The following is a 20,375-nucleotide window of genomic DNA, read 5'->3' on the forward strand; positions in this document are numbered from 1 at the left end:
TGTATCCCCACCAACCGTCCTTACACAGAAGAGCTAGAGAAGAAAAATTGTCAATAGACTTGAAACAGTATTCGTACTTCTATCGAACGCAAAGGCGCTACAGACGGTAAGAAAAGCAGAAACAATTGGTTTTTTCCTCTGACTACCAAGAACACACATATTTCAGAAGGTTTCCGCGAAATTTGTTCACTCATCAAGTCGAATGCGGAGCTCTGCTGCATTTTCGGTCTATCACGAACGCTTTATAAACGGTATAACTCCAGAACAAATTTCCTGTTTTCTTTTTCTTAAGTGAATACACAATGACACAAAATCCTAGACGTGATGTGTTACTGCTTTATGCCGGATGCGTTGCTCTGGTACGCATTTGCGAACGCCGGGATGCAGTGACTTCATCGGACGCATACATGAAAATCAGACACAACTTTGATGAAGAGACCAAAATTCTCGCCGTTTCTACGATTTAAGCGACATTGTAGCTCTTTCAGCCTCCAACTGTGGTATCTGAGGAATGGTACTTAGGACTGTCGCAAGCGAGCTCCTCAATCATCTGCATATGCAAAAAGTTTGTGATCAAGACATGGTAAAATTCGTGTGACTTTTTGCCTTGCACAAGAAGAGAAACCAAAGCTATGCTGGTCAATTTACCTTCGCGTCGGAGACGTGTGACACCCTTCAAGCAGGTGACGCTGAAATACTCTAGGGAGGTTGCTAGGAGATCTGAAGTTCCTGCGGGTGTTTGAAGTTCAGAATCTAGACAAATCTAATGCACGCCTCCTCATTTTCTGTTTTGACTTGCATCAACATCAGTGACTAGAAGCAAAAATACGAGCACTTCACACGATGTTCAGCTATTGTTACCTGCTTCAAAGGAATAGGTACTTGTAAGTTTTTGGAAAGGCTTATTCTTCATATATATGTAATAGATCCGCGTTCACGGTGACAGCGACAGACAACCCCTCAAGTAGCTTTTGAACAGTTGAATATGTGAAATATGTAACGGTTGTATTTTATGTTCACATAGTTGACTATATTGTCTTTGCACTAGATTAGCTGGCGACTGTGATCCTACTTTGGCGATAATGTACGCATTTCAGGTAACAGCGTAGTTTTTCGCTTTCTAACGCAGCTTCGTGTCTTCTATAGTTGTTGAAGTACCTGAGCAAATTTTGATCATAATTAAATATTTACAGCAGGTAGCTTGAGTTCTACTACCCATTATGTAAGGAAGGCCGCTGAAGTGCAATTTTTTATGAGATGCCACCCCAGAATAAATTGCAAGCTATTTTAAAACATTGCTGTCATTGTGGGTATGAAAGCAGGAATTCTTGTGTCAGCTGAAGTTGAAGGTGACTTTGTCGTTGCCGACCCGGCGTGACGCTACAAAATCCTCTGTTGTATGTGGTTGACTGGGAGTTCAATCTGCCGCCCTTTGATTTTTGTGCCGGGCCGGTGAACGACTTGTACAAATCCTACAGTCTCGCAGCGCGCGATGTCCGGCATGATCCTGTAGCGTCAAAGCATCGTGGACAGTTTTCGTGCTTGGAGTCAACAAGCAATTTCGTAGGTATGGACTAGGAAAAAAGAACAAGTTTTGCGTCTGGCAGGCTAGTTTATTAACGCTCTGCAGAATCACTCAACGAGGCAAATTGCTGCTTTTATCACGGAGTCAGACGGTGCACCAGGCCAAGCTGTATCTAACATTGCTAACCCTGAAACAAAGACGTCTCAGTCTCATCACCACCTCATTTCCATACACGGAAACAGAAGCTTGTAAAGCGTCCCGAGTTGGGATCTAGCTGGGAATTCAGACATTGTTCTGCAGGGACCGGAGTTGTTTTACCTGGTTCAACTCTCAAAAACTGGATATTGCTCCGTCAGCATTTGACTACAATTTAGACTATACGAGTGCACGAGGCAAGAAAATGTTCCTGCTTCTTCACCTTACGCCGAGCATCTCAAGCGGGTTTTCTTTTTTCTCCTTAGGCGATCCTCTGGCAACGCCTCTGCACAAGTGTAAGAATGAGCTTTACACTCGCGATATCTCATTCCCAAGAAATCCAGCAGACGACGCATACGGAGAACAGCTGGCCAATATCAGAATGTCTGTGACAGATCTCCGTTCGATATAAAGGAATTAGGTAGTCTTTTGCGAAACTGGATTGTAGGCATCGGGGATCTCATTCAATTGTTGGGAGTTGCGACGAAGCGTTGCTGGTTTTCCCTTACGTACTTTGATTTCGTAGTGCGAAATCTATGCATAAGGTAGTAAAGTAAATAAACTGTTTTTTCTTCTACTTTGTTGTCTGCCAGGGCCAGGACGTATGAAGTCATCAAATCCTCCAAACTGTTGTCAGCGATTATCTATATATTGAATTTTCAGCATGGTTCGAAAAACACTCGCCAGTGCTCCGCATACCACAGGGACGCAAACAGTCCGCATTCCCTCCCGTGATGCACTTCCATTCAAATATCATCACAGCTGAGATTCCCAAAGCAACAAAGCAATGAAACCTCGCTTAAAAAAGAAAAGGGAGTTTTCCGATTAAGCAGTCTATCGAATTGGAACAATTTTCTAAACAAACAAACAATCACAAGCGACAATGAAACTTAGTATTAATAAACCATCATCGGAAAAGTTTCTCACAATTCACTTGCAAAAACGACTTTTGTCCAAAAGTAGCTGCTACCATGCTTTGCCTTAGCGAATTGATGTCACAGAAGGCTCACCGACTTTTCAAGGGGACATGCCAAGCGCGATGGGTACTCGTTCAGTTTAAACGCGCTTCCTCCATGGTGAAGTTCACCATCGCCATTGCAGCAGCCTAGGCAAGAAGGTAGTAGAACACATATATATATGTGCATGCTTCGCGCTCATCACAAAGGCACCCATATAAAAATTTAACTTGAGCTACCAGCGGTCTCGCTGGCACCACCAACATTGCAATAAAAGCAAAGAATCATAAGAGATGTCTACTGGAATAAAGGCTCTATAAGACCCAAAGACAAACTGACAGAGTCCATTTTTACTGGCAATGATCTTGCTTCTCAGCATCATCAACAACCCAGGGCTTGAATACAAACAGGCCTCAAAACGTTTTTGAAATTTTGATGTCACCTGAGTCTGGACCACTATCTGTCAACAATTGACTCACTAGGGTTGTCGTTCCTCCAATAAATCCTGCTGCATGACAATGGATAAAATCAGACGGGTTTGCTTTATCTGCGTCTTTCACCTTGGAGTTGCATACAATAGTCCCTAGTTCTTCTCCTTTAAGTCCCAGCAGCTTTTTAGAAAGAGGGAGACGAGCAGCAAACATCTGGCCTTCTTTCTCGACAACACGAACTCTCCATCCAACAGCTTTCCCGCCCTTCAAATCCGGATATATACAAAACAAGATTGACGAACTTAATCCTTCCTCCTCTTCAATGATGTAGAGATGCTCCTGTACGGAACATGCCACAATAGACAAGCTTCTCACGCTTGGCACGCATTTTTCGTACGTGTAAGCAAGTCCACACTAATGCATGCATACAATGTCTACTTTCCATTCACATAAACTTCTTGTTACACTCGTCGACGACTTGGACGCGACTCTAGTGTCCTAGGAACGGGGAAAAAAACCAACCTTTTAACAGTGTTAGCAGTCGTATTTGTGGCCGAATCGACAATCAAGACACATACCATGAAAGGGCAATACTTCGCTAGCTTTATTACTCTTCCAGAAGCATGCACGTCCAATCGCCGATTGATTGCATCCAACACTAAAGCTCTAGCAGGCATCCAGAAATCTACGATGGCGCTGACAGCGGACTGAAGCTCGTCATCGGCAAGTTTCATTGCTTTTCGGAATCCCAAAACTTCTTCTTCGTATCCGCCTTCTACGTGAGCCGGATGGAGATCACGTTCATCGAAATTCAAACATTTGTGCCTAGGTGTACATAGCCTTAGATCGTCCACGTTCCACGGCGGATTGCACCGAGAAACTCGGCTTCCGAGATTCGTTGAATCCTTGAACAAAAGCGGACCTCCATTGGGCACCACGGAAACGCCGTTGTCAAGAGCGTCGATGGCTTCTAGGAAATTTGTGTACAAAAGAGGATAAACGATCTTGAGACTTTCCGGGTCCGTAATGCCTTTGAAGGATAGACAAATTTTCTCACACATTTTGATAGTTACTAACGGTAGGTGTCAGCTCTCTATCATCAACTTTCTAGAAAGTATAAAATGTCTCTATTACCTGCCGAATAGAGACACACGACAGCTCGAAAGCTGCACATCACGTATTAACATGAACGGGAGTAACCAGCCACGGCAGAGGGTACATAGCTTTCTTTTCTGCCATCGCGGGCCCTCTCATTTGCACAAAGGGCCGGATGCAATACATATATGAATGTCATTTTAATTGTTCTGCTAGTGAAAATAGAACTTTCAAGACATACCAAATCGATGCTGCAGCAACCTCTTGCCGAAGTGCTTGTAAACCAAGCCTGCGCTGCTGAGCTTGGTGATTGCAGTCCTCTCCTTGTGTTTACTTGGACGATCGGCTGTCTCAACCAAAATGCCCGTGTGTTTGCTTTCACTGTCTGCAGATGGCGTATCATAAAATGTGGTGGAAAAACTTTTTTGATGGTGATCAAAGCGATTTTTTTCCGCATCATATACGCCTCCTACGTCTACGACAATATCGCACGAATCCAGAATGGCAGGGTCTCGTGAGCGTATTACTTTCGCCTGGCAATTCTCTGGCAAGCTCAGCAGCATGACCGTGGCAATGACTTCGTCAAGATGAAATCTAAAAAACACATCAAAACATTTGTACGTTTTGAATCCTAATGAAATTCACCAGAGTTCCCCACAGAAGACAGATTCCTATATTGATCGCGTTGAAATGGCTTTCTTAATAAACAAATGGAACTGTGCTCGTTTGCTTTTTCATTACATTTTCCAATGAATGGTCCGCATCGTTACAGAACATTCCGATACACAGATATACACATATCACATGTAGAAATAAACATATTGGAGCACGTGCAGCTACTCATAACAATCAAAAGAAATTTTTATTTGTGTGTAAATACCTTTTGTAGATATTAGTACAATATTATGCAGACTGATGGTAGGGATGCCTCGCAACCTAGTTCCATATAGAAGTACATATACGTATATAAATAGATAATTATACAGTTTAAGTAGTCGCTATATCATTATGCAGGTGCAATATTTATCCGGCAAATCTGAGCATTTCCCACATTTAAACGAGACTGCGTTATAAATGCATTGCATAACTTATCACAAGTGAAAAATCTTGCTTTCTGAAACGATCGAGCACCAACCGTAAAAGTACCAAACTGGCGTAAAAGATTTCAGGTGCAGAAAACCAAAAAAAACAATTCCATTTAGCAGGATGTACGGATTGCACTATCGCTTGTTGTGTTACTGATTCATGCGCCAGACGTGCGAAGTGCACTGGTGGAGCTTCTTGGTCTGATATTCTATGTATGCTCACGTGCCGCTGTGAGTTGCAATAGTACGGTTAACCTCAAGCCGTGGTTTCTCCATGAGCGATATTTTTTGCTGCTGGCGAAAACGCAAGGTGGTGCAGGGGATTCCTGTTGCGTCTCTGTGACCGAGGGGGGAAAAGCAGCGTGTTGACAGAAAAGAAGCAGATACCAGGTTGAGAGGCTTGGACCGTACTAATGGCGCAGAACTGTGGAATGATGCTACAGAGTCAACGGTTGAAACAAAATTTTTTCCGGCCAAAAAACTAAGTGCTCTTCCGCTAAGAGGCAAAAAGAACTGCCCTGAAAATAAGAAATACGAGATGTAATATGAAAAACAATTCATAAAACCACCTTAGAAAGTAACATCAATGGAGGAGTCGTGTACAAATCCAACAAAATATTCGCATTGAAAAACATAACATAGAGGAGTCGTGTGCAAATCCAACAAATTATTCGCAATGAAAAAAATAACATTTATGTCGCTGCGAGTGGTGTCTGTGAGCAGAGATGATCAACGCGCAGGGGAATGAGCATGCAGGAACAAATGGAGAGAGGCTCGTGCACTCTAAAGCCGAAGCAGATGTTGAAATTCTGTAAGTTTAACAAACGTAGGGAAATGTGGCAAGCGCAGAATTTGTCTTTAAATGTCGCCTGTGTCTCGCGCCGCATGTGCGAAAGTGTTCGAAGGAAACAGGCAAGATAACTTTATACGCCATAGCAAGGTCGCAAGCACATATCAAATTACCACTAAGTAGATGCACATGCAGTTGCGTACTTCACCTGTTTTTGAGCTGTTTTGTTCTTGAGGAACGAAAAAAATTGCCTAAAATAAAAAGTTCAGTCTTTGCTATCTGTTTCGGGCTATTTAACTGCGAGGCGGATATGGGCAAATGTTTACCTGACAGTTTATTCTTGGCGTTTTTCCCAACGAGTGAGGTAACTAAAACGTGGCGCCGAATGACAAATATTTCCCCTTGTTACGCTTATGCTTGCAGCTATAAAGCTCTCTCACTCGTTTCTCACTTGCTGTGAAGTGGAGTAGGAGTGCTGCTGTTCACTTAACTACTTGACAGCAAGAGCCTGAGTACATTTTCTGATTGAAAATAAGTCATGCCTAGTAGAAGGTGAAGCGTCTTGAGTTACCTCGAAACCATCATGTGTGAGTGTCGCTCCACCCAACACTTGCAAAGAGCTACATATTTTATAAATAAGCAGCAAACCCGATTTGATAAATCCGTCGTACGTGAAGTTTTACCCGTATCCAGCCTCGGTCCGGATGCTTGAACTTTCAGTAAATCAATTCCATTATCAAAGATGTTAAGTATTAGTGATTGTCATTTATATGCTTTTGGATACTTCCGAATTTTCCAGTTTTTATTGGGCGCTCCGTTACTTTTGCATTTGTGTAATCAGACCGAAAACATATACCTCATCCGTATATCGAAAGCCGAACAGAGAGTTTGGTGCATTCTGGGTTACACGTTCCCCAAACGTCGGATCGAATGTCGAATCAATTTGTGTCATGTAACTGAAGTTGGAGCGAGGGCACGTAATGCCACAAGCTAGCATGATGCTTTCAAGGTATAAACAGACACTGCATTAGGATCGTAAACGAATTTCAGATATGGTCATCTATATACAATATACAAAATATATATATATATATATATTTAGTATATTATATATGTAAAACATAAATATGCAGAAAAACGCCTATGTTTGAACGGATCTCTCTGACAGAAATTGTGATAGCTAGGCTTGCAATCTTCGAATGTGATGTTCGCATAATACGGAAGCTTCGGTTTGCAATCTAGATTTTACAGGTCAGAACTGCGTATGTAAGGAAGCTGCGTATTGACAGTCTGCGTAGGACTAGGATGTAAGGTGAAGAAGCGTGAGTAGGGAGACAGAGTGACACAGCACGTTGTATTCGGAGTTCTGCAGTGACAATTCTGCAATGCAGTGAGAGAAAGTTCTCGTCCCTTTACTAAGAGTTCGCGTCGAAAATGGTATTTCCTAGTTTTTTATCTCATGCTTTACGTGATTATAGCTTCAGCAATCCTGATGATTTATGTTCATTTAAGGCAGAATTGAATAAGAAACCTTGTGTATATGTTACGTTTTATTTTTGACAACGTGTCAAATGTGGCTGCTGCGGAAGCTGTTTCTATGTCATTCTCGTTGCTAGATTTAAGTGTGCTTTCCAGGTCCTGTCATAGTATCTCAAGAAGTACTAAACCGGCGCAGTCTGTTGTTCATGAATTTCATCAGTATCAAGATTTGAATAAAAGAGCCCATGAAGCTGAAAGCGCATTAAACGGTGTCATTAGTGTATAGTTTTCAATTTTCACTACATGGGATGTGTCGCAAAGTGTTGTGGCTTGGTTGCAGGTCCTCGATCAAATTACTTGCGTTTCTGTACACGTTGTGCAGCTACAGAAAAAGTCTCTGCAGTGAAATTGGTACATTTCTTATCGTGAACGCCGATGTGCCTCCAGTGTGTGACACGAATCACGACCTTGAGAGCCATCATGTTTCCATATAGATTGCTTTACGGCTTTGTCGCACGCGATGTAAAGCAGATGCAGGCGGTATGAATTTGTTTTAAAAATCGCTGGTTGTGACTAGACGTTGAACAAAGTAGCGAAATAAGCAAGATGTCGAGATGAACACTAAGCAGTGACTGCTTTGATTAGCAGTCTGCGGATTCAGCTCAAAGTAAGCACAGGTCAGATCTGCTCAGGTTGGAAAAGGGCCGTTGATGGTGTCCTGAAATAGCTTGTACGAGACGGTCTCGAACACCGGCTCAGAACCCGTGAATCGTAGGAAATTTCATGCAAGAGAACTGCGTGGGCTCATAACTCCTTAGCCCCCAGGCAGTGTGAATGTGCTTCAGAGTGACAGATAAGAAGCTATTTCTGATATTACTTTGACACAGTGGCACGCTCGATATCAATTTATTCAGCAGTGCTTATCTGGCACATCCTTCATCCGGGGACACATCGTCCACAAAACGATAACTTGGCAACCAAGATCTGTACGTCAATATAGAGGTGTTTACGCTTATATCAATATGTGTCGTGCCTCTGGATGTATGAACACATTGTCGATCGTCCAGAATCTCTATATCTGGAGCTCTTATATCAATCTTTACTGTTGGAAAAGGCAGCGACACACCGATGCAAAAACTGTAGTAAGCTTATCAAGAGATGACACTGACACCCTGCTTTATTTGACACTCATGGGTTTTCTTTGATGCTATTTAAGCTTAATGGTGCTGATGGCGTACTGCACCCTGTTGGTTTGAAATATTACAGAATATTATAAGTACACAAGGTCGTACATGCACATACATGTTTTTTTATTAAGTTATCCAATGTAAACTATCAAAAATGATGCCTTGAATTACTGTACTCGTATACTGTTCATGTAAGCAAATGTGTAAGGGAGATATCATATGAACGTTTATCCGCGGTAGCTTTTTATATTAGAGGGGGGAGTCAGGTTCTACGGCGTGAAAAATTTGCTGCCAACACCTCCGAATCCGTACTAGATTTTACAAATGTCTGTTTTCAACAAAATAAGAAGAGTTATGTCCTCATCGTTGCGCCATGCGCAAATTTCCTCTACAATATAGCTGCAAATTCATCATGGATGGAGCAAAACCATATAAAAGCGCGAATGTTGCTACGGATACCACAGGAAAAAAGTATTACCAGAGTCACTGTGATGCATTCCATCGGCAAACGTTTCAAGTGTGCTCCACACCTCTGTAAAGGGTGCCCACACGTCCATATAAAAAAGTTTGCGCAGGGTGAGTTGACTTCGGATGCAGGCGGGCAGTGTGCGTCGAATTCTCATCTCACTCTCTATAATGCTTCTGGCTCAACTTGTGTATCAGTAAATTAAAGATTCAGTAACATGGGAAAATAAATTTGCCCGGAAGAGCGTATGGATTCTCCGGCATGATGACTGTGCGTGGGCGCCTTCTCCTTCAGATATGATCAAAGAATGGGATACCTTCACTAAGGTCGCTACCATTTTCTGGAAATATAGACAAATGGCGACTTTTTCAATCGTGAATATTATTCGGCATGATGGCTCTGCTTGGGCGCTTTCTCTTTTTGATGTTATCACAGACTGGGATATACTTTTAGGTGAATTGCTATAGTTCTTCGGAAATTACAAAGGAACTCGTTCATTTTGGCTTCTAAATAGTAAATGTTCATCGATAAGCAGACACGAATACGATGCGGTAGTGGATTTACATATATTTTCTCAATAGTAAATGTTCATCGATAAGCAGACACGAAGACGATGCGGTAGTGGATACACTGAGCACTTACACACAATTAGTGAGGCGGCTGTAGAGCATACTGACGCCGTGAAAAAAAACAAACAATTTTGCAAAGTTCTGAGAGCAGTATACTCTATTTTGATGTACTGTTTGAGAACGAGAGTATGAGATGAACTAAAGTTAACTTCTCATCGTTAGTGACTGGACAGCACAGGTGAACGTGAACGAGCATGGCTTCTGCAGATCGACACGCGAACTACTAGGGGAAAGGCACCGCTACACTTGATGATTTCAGATTAAAAGCATCTTTTGCTTTATTCTACCAACAATACTTTCTAGACCATAAAGCGGTTTGAATTTTTATACTGTTCCGTCGCAGACGATCCGATATTAAAGTTGTTTTGATATGAGTATGGCTGATATATGAGTCTCCCGCGCATGAGCTACGACAATAACGTTCGGTCTCGAACAAATGTTTGCGCTCTTAAACGCATAAAAACCAATCTCACACTTCATTAGTTATTTATGAAAATATGATAATTGGTTGTCCATTGGAGATAAAGGTTGCCGAGGGACGCGTGGGACTTTCTCCTGGGGGCGTGTTGGAACTTGTCAAAGCTGGTTGCCACGTGCTGGTTCAACAGAATGCAGGGGTTAAAGCGGGTTTTTCAAACAGAGAGTACGCCACCAACGGTGCCGAGATTGTCGCTGCAGCTGAAGATATCTACGGACGTGCAGATCTTATTGTTAAGGTACGTTTTACCGTAGCGCTACTGCCAGTTTCATTCCGAATCATTTGGATTGTGCGGCGAGGTCATTCTGAAATGCTAAAACATGACCGCTGACTTTGTCCCGCATGAGATTTCTAACACTGAAATCCATTGTATTCTGAACACCTGTCGGATGCGAGGTTAAAAGAGACGATATTTTGTGAGATGAGGATGTAACGACACTGTGTGAGATGGTCAAGCTTCGATTAACTTTTCCCTTCTACTCGCAGTGAGCTTCTTTAAATGTCGCTCTGTATTGCTAGTTTAAAGCCTTTTACTGCGCAGATGTGGTACGCTGATGCTCTATATGTATATAACACGCTAAAAACCCTCCTTGCAGGTTGCTGGAGTAATATTTGTGAAGAAAGACCACTATGGAATACTCAGACTTTTATATTTCTGTCGTTATTATTCTCACTGTTGCTTTGCTAAGGTAAAAGAGCCGCAATTTTGCGAGTGGTCTCTGGTTAGGCCGGGTCAAATTTTACTAGCTTTCTTTCATTTCTGCGCGGATGAGAATCTGACCAGAGCTATGCTCCGTAGCGGCGCTGTGTGTCTAGCGTACGAGACGGTGCAGGAAGGAAATCGTCTACCCCTGCTAGAGCCGATGTCGGAAATTGCTGGAAAGTTGTCAATCCAAGTTGGTATGCACTATCTCGAAACGCCTCGAGGAGGTACAGGCGTTTTGCTGGGTGGAGTTCCAGGCGTACCTCGAGGGCGGGTTTTGATTATCGGTGGAGGTGTTGTTGGTACTAGTGCTGCGCAAGTGGCAGCTGGAGTTGGGGCCGACGTATTAATCCTCGATAAAAGTGTCGAACGCTTGCGTTACCTTTCACAAATTCTACCGGCGAATGTATCCACGCAGCTGTGTTGCGAGGAAACACTTGCTAAAGTGCTTCCATATTGTGACTTGCTAATTGGCGCTGTCTTGCTGCCGGGATGCAAGGCTCCAAAGATCATAAGAAGAGAGCATTTGGCCATTATGAAGCGTGGATCCGTTATTGTTGACGTCGCAGTTGATCATGGGGGTTGCGTTGAAACATCGAAAGTTACGACGCACGAAAATCCAGTTTTCACAGTAGATGGCATCATTCATTACGGAGTCAGCAACATGCCTGGAGCCGTGGCTCATACCAGCACAATTGCTATCACAAATGCAACGCTCCCGTATGTGCTGCAGGTGGCCCGTGATGGTTGGGAAGAAGCTTGCCGGGCTAACGTAGCGCTGATGAAAGGGGTGAATGTTGCGAAAGGCAAAATTGTGTATGAGGGCGTTGCAAAAGCTTTCAATATGAAATTTTACCACCTTGATAAAGTTTTGCGACTCAAACCAAACGAGGAGGAAGAAGGCGGCTCAACAGGTTTGCCGAAATGAGCTTTTTGGCAAAGAAAAATTGTGTATGAGGGCGTTGCAAAAGCTTTCAATATGAAATTTTACCACCTTGATAAAGTTTTGCGCCTCAAACCAAAAGAGGAGGAAGAAGGCGGCTCAACAGGTTTGCCGAAATGAGCTTTTTGGCAAAGAAGTCTTGCTGAGCAGGAGTCTAAGTTACAAAAAAACAAGAAAATCATTGACGCATCCTGAATTTTGAAGAGGAGCTGTACGCGCATGTCAACTTCGAGGAAATAAACTGGCATTAAGCAGTCACTGGAAGTTACCACACCTGCAAACTTTCAATCAATTATCGAATGTCATTGCTAGTCAAGCGATTAAGCTTGAGAGCGGGTTTTCTTCGATGCGGGCATCATTACAACGTTGTGTTATGTGCTAATTCTTCAGCAGTTGAAAAATTCCATTGCCAGATTACTGAGCAGCAGCGGACGAGCAGCAATACTTAATCACACGTACTTAAGTCGATGCTTCAAGCACAAAGTCTGCGGTGGAAAATACAGACTTCTATTGTCACCCACAAAAATAAAAAACGCCGCCTACCAAAACGCGCCGTTAAACAGTGCTCTTCACGCCAACTTAGATCGATGATAAGAATTGTGATATGATGTTTGATATCTTGGCTCATCTAGCCGGCGCGCTGAAAGCCGACACTTCAGCGTGTACGCCCATGCCTTTCGATTCCTCCGCAGACTTTGTGAACAACGCATACAGAGTTGCGGTCAAATCTTACACCTTACATTTGAGTCTGATGATAAAATATATGTAGATATAATGTACACATGCATACATATATGTATATATATATATATATACATAAGTATATGAATATATATGTTGTAATTTGTTCTTCAGTAGAAGAGTCTCTAAATATATATATATGCATACAGAAACGCACCCGTATACGAAGGAGTATCTATGCAGCCGTAGTCTAATGAATTGAGCGGTCAGCATGTGAGCATAAATGCACGAATACGCGCCGGCAAATTTTTCAGAAGCCCACTGAAATCTCGCACCACATATTTGTATAGTGGGAATATTTAGAATTAGAAAAAGGACAATGTGTTAAATCAATGTTCAAGTATCTATAGAAAAAGGTAAGCTTGTTGTACAATGCTGTAATATCAGGAACGTCTAATTCTTAAAATTTGTAACGAGCTTTTGACGGTTGAATGCGTATCATTTTGAGTGCAGCTTACTCAAGGTAGAGCTAGCCATTGATAAGTTCTACTTGTTGCTTATACAACTGTGTGGGCAGAAAATCACATATTCCACCTTTTCAAAACAACTGCAAAGCGCATTAACAAGGATGCATTATCGCACACCAAATAGATTTGACTTCGCTTGTTGAAGCTGTGTGGGAAAGAAAGCAGCAGCAAATTCTTTAATAAAGAAGCAGCCTTTTATCTGACTGTGCCGCGTAAGCACCGTGTAGCACGTCCCTGCAGAATGGAGGCATATATATGCATAGATATATATGTATACAAATACTTAAAGCGTCACTTATCACTTGCATTCGTGAAATCCTTGCTGTTCCAATCGATGCATTCAGATGCTACTTGAAAAATCACTAATGCTAAGAGGGCGTTGCACTTCACCCTTCAAAGTTTTTCATAGTCCTTTAACAATGTCCTGCCCTTCAACTACTTCAGTACGCACTATACATTGTACATGTGCATATCTGCTTAAGCTAAGCGTACATGATTATGGGCATCCTTAATTGGAAGTGTCCTTTTGATTACAAAAGCGAAAACGTGGAATTATTCCAAAACGTTCACGAGGGACAACCCTGCATCTCTGTAATAGGCATATGGTGTTCCGTCCTACTGTGAAACCAAACGGAGCTGAATTTTTTCTCTACTACATACCTTACTTTTATCGCTACCACTACGCATACTTCGGCACATAGATTCTGTGGGACCGTGCGTCGCAGAGCGTGATATGTGTGTCTTTCGTATTCTTATAGGCACATGCGTATATATATATATATATATCTATATATATATGCATAAATGTAACCGCCTCCAGTGACTTGAGAGGGAAAAGTTATGAGCATCTGATATCAAAACTGATATTGGGAAGCAGCCACCTGCTCAATGCATATGCTGCTTTTCGAGCATATATATTTGTCGTACCATTAAGGAGATGAAGGAGGCTTCCATACGAACATATATGCGAATATTAAATGGCAAATTTATGCACGATACCCATATACAGTATATGTAGACAGGAAAGTGTGCAAAACATGATAATGAAATTCTAAAGTTCGGTAAGAACTATTGATGCCATTTTTTGTAAATATGAAAGAGGAGCCGAAATAAATCGCCACGCGGTTTAGCATGTAAGAAAACAGAGAGCGGCTTTTTCGAAAATAACGTTAGGATAGAAGAAACCAAAGAAAATATGCTGATATGAATGGCAAGAGCTCACCCCCATCCTTTCACACTTATCTTCCTCAAAGTAAACCATGTTCAATCGTTTTTAATATGTTGCATTAGACGGCTGAAGCAACAGCAGCTGCTGTAACAGTGTATTCAATGTATCCTCATCCCAGTGGTCGTCGGACCAACACCTAATTTTTGCGACATAGACGAACACACGTACACCACACATTTATAAATATATAATCAAAACAGGTATGCTAGGCCCATAGATATATATATATATATATATATATGCGCTTGTCAACGTGTATATGTAGAGAGTTCACTTGTCAGCGTCTGCTACCATATGCGGAGACACCCGCCAGTGGGATATGATCATTTTATGAGTGAAGCTGCGTAACAGAACAGCAGCGCAAAACTAATGTTTGTTTGCAACTTTTCACAAGAGCGCAGAGAAAAAAGTAAACCTACACAGACATCTACGCCATTGTGTACTAGGGCTGCAGCCCAACGTTTTGAAGATGTCCTTTTCGAATAGCAAGTCCAGCAGTAGAGCAAACTTTTTGGTAAGATCCTTTGAATTGAATTTCGTCGACACTTGTGTAATTCTAATAGCAAAATCTCTGCCTTCCCGAAAAATCAAAACATCTTTCACTTTTTCTTGGAATTCCTGTCACTGCCGCCGCGCGTTGGCACCAGTGCCTCGACGTCATAATCTTCTTGTTCACCTTCACTCTAAGCAAAAGGAGAATCACTCACATTGAATTCACTGACATAACTGCGTTGCAGTTGAAAGTTGGTTAAGTCTTTATGTACCAGTTAGAACCAAGAGTTTTTCGAGAATACACACACTCGGCAACTTCGACTCTCATAATATACACATATATAAATTGGGGGAAGAGATAAGTCAATAACTAGCGTCAGCTGTTACTATGAATTACTTTTTTCCATAAATATATAAACCAAAATGTTGACGTTGGAGAATATAACATTTTTATAACTGTCAATGTCGTCTGACTTCACATTCATTTTAGAACATCTCTAGCCTTTGACAAAAAATCGTACTTCAACTGTTCAATTGCGACTCTGACTTCTGAAGTGTGTAGAAACGCTATAGAGACATGTCAAAGAAATTAGCAAGATTGTATTCGAGATGTAAACGTTTCTGCTCCTCCGACTTGGCTGCTGCAGTGTTGCTATAGTATTTGTACATGGTTCGTTATGTAAATGTATCAATTCTTCATATGTTTTCTTTCGTTTTAACTCTACTTCTCTGGAAAGAATGCAAAGGTCAAAATCTATATAGTTCACGAACACGTAGTATCAGCGTAAAGGATAATATACATACCAAGTAAGCAGATGAATAATATCATGTATATATATATATATATATATACATATATATATCCAAAATGCAAGCTGAAAATCTATAGATGTAAATGTATACGTTAGGACATGCTGTGCGCACGTGTGTTTCTAGAATACCTCTTCCCCATTTGTTCCGGATATCATATTCTGGAGCCATAGACACCATGCGTGCACCTGAAACAACATACCAAGGTAATAAAAAAAGAGCACGAAGGAATCTAATACGTACAATGCACAATATGCAAATCATTCAGAACGAAAGTAACGATTTGCTCTTGCAAGAGCCGCCCTGAAAAACAACAGATCTGATAGATTTTAAAGATTATCTCTTGACTTATTTTGATGTTTTGAGTGTACTTGGGGTGATAATAAATAACTAAATAAATATATATATATATAATATTTTCCATCCAAAGTATATCTGGTGTAGTTCACCATCAAATTCACAACAACACGAACGACAAACTGCACTTTCACTCAAAGTGATATACAGTCCAGCAAAACAGAAGTCGAAGCGAGAGTGTGACTACACATGTACTGATGTAAATACAATTGTGAAACAATGTGTCTCGGTGGCGGAGTACCCAGCAGCCTGTTCAGCTGTTATGAAGAAAAATTGTAGCTCCAGTACTACTCACTAAATCACATCATTTAGAACATCACATATTCGATTCTCAGCAAAAAGTGTTCATGTTTATGTATTCTTTGTAATGCAGGCGTTAACGGTTGAGAATGAGAATGCGATATAAATATATATATATGTATATGGTTTTCTACATGTATACATCTATGAATTTGGTCCAGGTCGCCAGCCCATATTTCGTTCTAACTGATAAGGTACTAGAAAAGACCGCTAAACTGTACGGTGCAGAAAATGTTGTAACAGAGGAACTTCTGCAGAAACACAGTAGCTATACCTGGTCGGCACAGAAAATGTTGTAACAGAGGAACTTCTGCAGAAACACAGTAGCTATACCTGGTCGGCAAATAGTTCTGGATACCCACAAACCGCAATACAAAATGTTCGACAGAAATAGTACAACTAAAGGAAAGAGGAAAACATATGGATAGAAATTTGTATATTCTGAAGCTGCAAAGGAAGATTAATATCTAGCGGCAGTTGTAAAAAGAATGTGGAACGTTATAATGAAGCTAGGACGCAAGATTGGAACAATTGCCTGCCCTTTTTGATCGTATAACAATCAATTGATAGTGAATAGAGCAACGGCGCAGAAGTTCAAAAAAACAGTAGAAAACGAAAAATATAACCACTATATTGAATGTTGCTACATATATATATATATATATATATATATTCTTACTAATATACTACACATGTACGCCCACACGTATTCGCATAATGCTCCCTCTCTACTTCTTAAATGCAAGTCTCGGTTATATATTCGATGGAGTGAAAGAAAAGGAATGAAAGCGACAACACGTGTGTACGTGAAAAAATATATCAAGTGAATGGATATCCCTTCGCTGTCGAGTCTGCCTTTGCTGCCCGCCTCTCTTCAAGCGAGAGCCTAAATCGACTCGTTAAATCAATAGTAAAGATATTTCATTGTTACGCGGCATCGTAGCGTTTTACTCGAAACAGCAACTTTTCTGCTGCGGCGAGATCGCCCACGGCGTACGGCTTTGATGCGCGCGTGTAAAAAATAGGAACATTTGCCTTGAAGTATTTTACTGCGTAGACACAGGTATGTTATATGCGTAGAAAATGTATATTTACTCATCGAGTATAGAAACATATTTTATGTCGAGATACAATTTTACTAAAAAACTGGTTTGTTCAGCTAAATCTCACCCAGTCAGTGAATGCGCCTAACAATTACAAGTTTGCGTAGATACCCATTTTGGCTCGCTTTCTATGACTTTACTCCCAAAGAAAATCTACGCTATAGATATATATTTATTTTTGCATACGTTATAACTATCTCTATATTTATATCTATATCTATATATAGATATAGATATATTATAATTTTTTCTCTCGCTCTTTCTATATATATATATATATATATATATACATATAACATACTTAGAAAGTCTATGTGTATATGTATTTACACATTACTATATATATATACTTCTGTTGAATAAAGAATTCAGTGAACGTGCACATTGATAACGGTATTTCCAAACACACACAATGTTTGTGTCCTTGAGCTATCGAGCTACACACAAAAACATATCACGATACACAAATATATATATATATGTATATGTATACGCACACAGGTATATTGGCTTGTGTACATATATATGCTTATACACGTGTGTGTGTAAATGTTCATATCAAACATATGCGTAGACATACGTGTAAGACCAGCGTACTTAATAAACGCCTCGACTTCGTACATGCGAATACGTTACAATCACATCGGCATATTTGTATAAAAGTATAAATATATATATATATATATATATACATATATATATATATCTAGAAACTTTTGCGTCATGAACCCAAGAGCATCCGAGCCTCTCTACCATTACCACTGCAGCATACAGAAACAATTTTTGCCCGCTTACTCGGTCACACGCATTTTTCAATAAGTATCTAGATAAATATACATATATACACATATATATATATATATATATATGTATATATATATACATAGTGAGAGACAAAGATTACTTTACGTACCCGAATTTGATTTTCACGCCCGAACGTACTGTTCATCCATATACATATATATAGACACACACATACTTGATGTATGGATATATATATATATATATAATTGTAGAAATACATAGATACTAAAAGACACAGCTTTATTCATGTAATAAATCTTTCTTTCGTATATATATATATATACATATACATATGCCACGCATATGGACTTTGCTGTATGAACGAAAATATAAAAATTTGATCCTTCAGCTTGCGATCGTCAGGCATCAACTACATTTATACACAGTACGACTTCTGACACATTGGCAAGAAAAAAGAGCTGAGTCCACACACATACGCAGGCGAGAGGAATCAGACAGTCTCCCCAATAAACGCCCATGTAACGAGATCAACCCGAAGTAATTACATACACATACAGATGTTGTTTTGTTATATGACAAAATCCATACTGCCTATTGAGTTACGCGCACAGGTAGGACACAAAAGTGTCGGTGTGCTTGGTCGCTTCAATAACACATCGAATCATTATAAGTGCCGTCCGCTTGCTCTTTCCCTAATTTTTCCTCTATCAACACACATACATATAAAAGTAAATATATATATTTATGAAGGGAGAAACTTAGAGAACGAAAGATATTACACGTATATACATATTATAATAGTTTTCAGTTACGTATACATATATATATATATATTTATATGTATTTAGGAAGAGAAAGACAGACAGACGTAAATCGATGTCGTAGCTCAACCTGCACTGATATACTACTTCACACCCTTACTTGAAAAAGAACTTCTGTGCGTCCGTCGGATTCGTCCTGATCGTCATCGAACCACTGCATTTCAAGTATACGTTAACAGATAAATATATATATATATATGTTCATACAAGTTTCTGGACGTGTTCTGTTCACTTGCACGTATCTGTGGTATGTAGCCGCTCGTCTGGCTGCTGTGTACTTGTGCTGGAGCAGCAGCTCTGTAGAATTCTACGAGCAATGATAAGCGGAAGCCTGTACGAACCTATGACTAATATGGATGTATGAGTAAGCAATTATCCACACACATCTCAACACATGTAACAATGCTAGCATATGGGCGAAAAACAACCGTAAATATGTCTCACTTTGAGACCTGACTAGTCTGACAACAAGGCTGGATAAATCATCTATGTAAAATACATACGTAATGAGGTATCTATTGTGCAAACGGATAGATTCACAGATATATAGTCGCAATCAAGAAAGTATACAACCGCACACTGATCACATTTCCACACTATGTATAAAACCCAAGCAAACCAGTGTTTTTCCTACATATATATATATATATATGTATATATGCATATGTATACACATTTGATATCTGATAAATGTAGAAGATATACAGTTTATCAAATCTGTTACACAGCATCGCACTCATACAGAGGCGCGCCCATAGAGACACGAAAATAATCATGCTGGACAATAGGATATATAATTGACTACTGCTGTGACCGAGGACTATATATATATATACATATAATTATATAAGTACGCATATATATACGTTTACAGATAAATGTGTATGTATAGTCATTTATGCGCTAATCCGAATGTTCCCTTTTCAATAAGATGCATATATATAATAAATTCAAAAGGTAGATATTTTATGGCGTACTTCGAGAAAAGCCGAGGGAGGAAGAACTTCGGTTGCCACCATCGCATCCCAAAGAGCTTCGATTAACGAAGTCGAACTTGAAAGTCGCGGGCACTTCACGGCTGAAAAAGATTGAAAATAACTACATAACTACATATATATATATATATATATTTATTTATTTGTCTAAGCCTGTACGTGTTGCGTTGCGCTGTAGCTGCATCAACACACATGTCTATCTACGTGCACACGGTAAGTTAAAACGCAGACCCTCATATATTATTATGCATAGGCATATACAGATCTACGTGTTGCTGCGGAAGTTGCCAGCGCCGCAAACATACGAAAACTCGTATAACCATTGATCAAGCAC

The 20,375-nt window shown here is 40.4% G+C and overlaps 2 protein-coding genes across 2 annotated transcripts; one reads left to right on the forward strand and one right to left on the reverse strand.

Annotated features, from left to right (window-relative positions):
* Window positions 1–484: 484 nt before the first annotated feature.
* On the reverse strand, window positions 485–5,563 carry LOC309334357 (MYG1 protein-like; the record flags this gene model as incomplete). The annotated part of the gene is made up of 5 exons (XM_081882339.1): window positions 485–550; window positions 3,156–3,446; window positions 3,686–4,077; window positions 4,444–4,796; window positions 5,511–5,563. The coding sequence occupies 5 exons, from the start codon at window positions 5,561–5,563 to the stop codon at window positions 485–487; spliced, it is 1,155 nt and encodes a 384-aa protein (XP_081738465.1).
* Window positions 5,564–11,179: 5,616 nt separating this feature from the next.
* LOC309334358 (alanine dehydrogenase-like) lies at window positions 11,180–11,947 on the forward strand (the record flags this gene model as incomplete). Its single annotated transcript, XM_081882340.1, has 1 exon — window positions 11,180–11,947. One exon carries the CDS (start codon window positions 11,180–11,182, stop codon window positions 11,945–11,947), a length of 768 nt encoding a protein of 255 aa, XP_081738466.1.
* Window positions 11,948–20,375: the final 8,428 nt, after the last annotated feature.

This window comes from Podarcis erhardii, assembly GCF_964252035.2.
Source record: "Podarcis erhardii genome assembly, contig: HAP1_SCAFFOLD_119, whole genome shotgun sequence".
In the NCBI taxonomy this organism is placed as follows: Eukaryota; Metazoa; Chordata; class Lepidosauria; order Squamata; family Lacertidae; genus Podarcis; species Podarcis erhardii.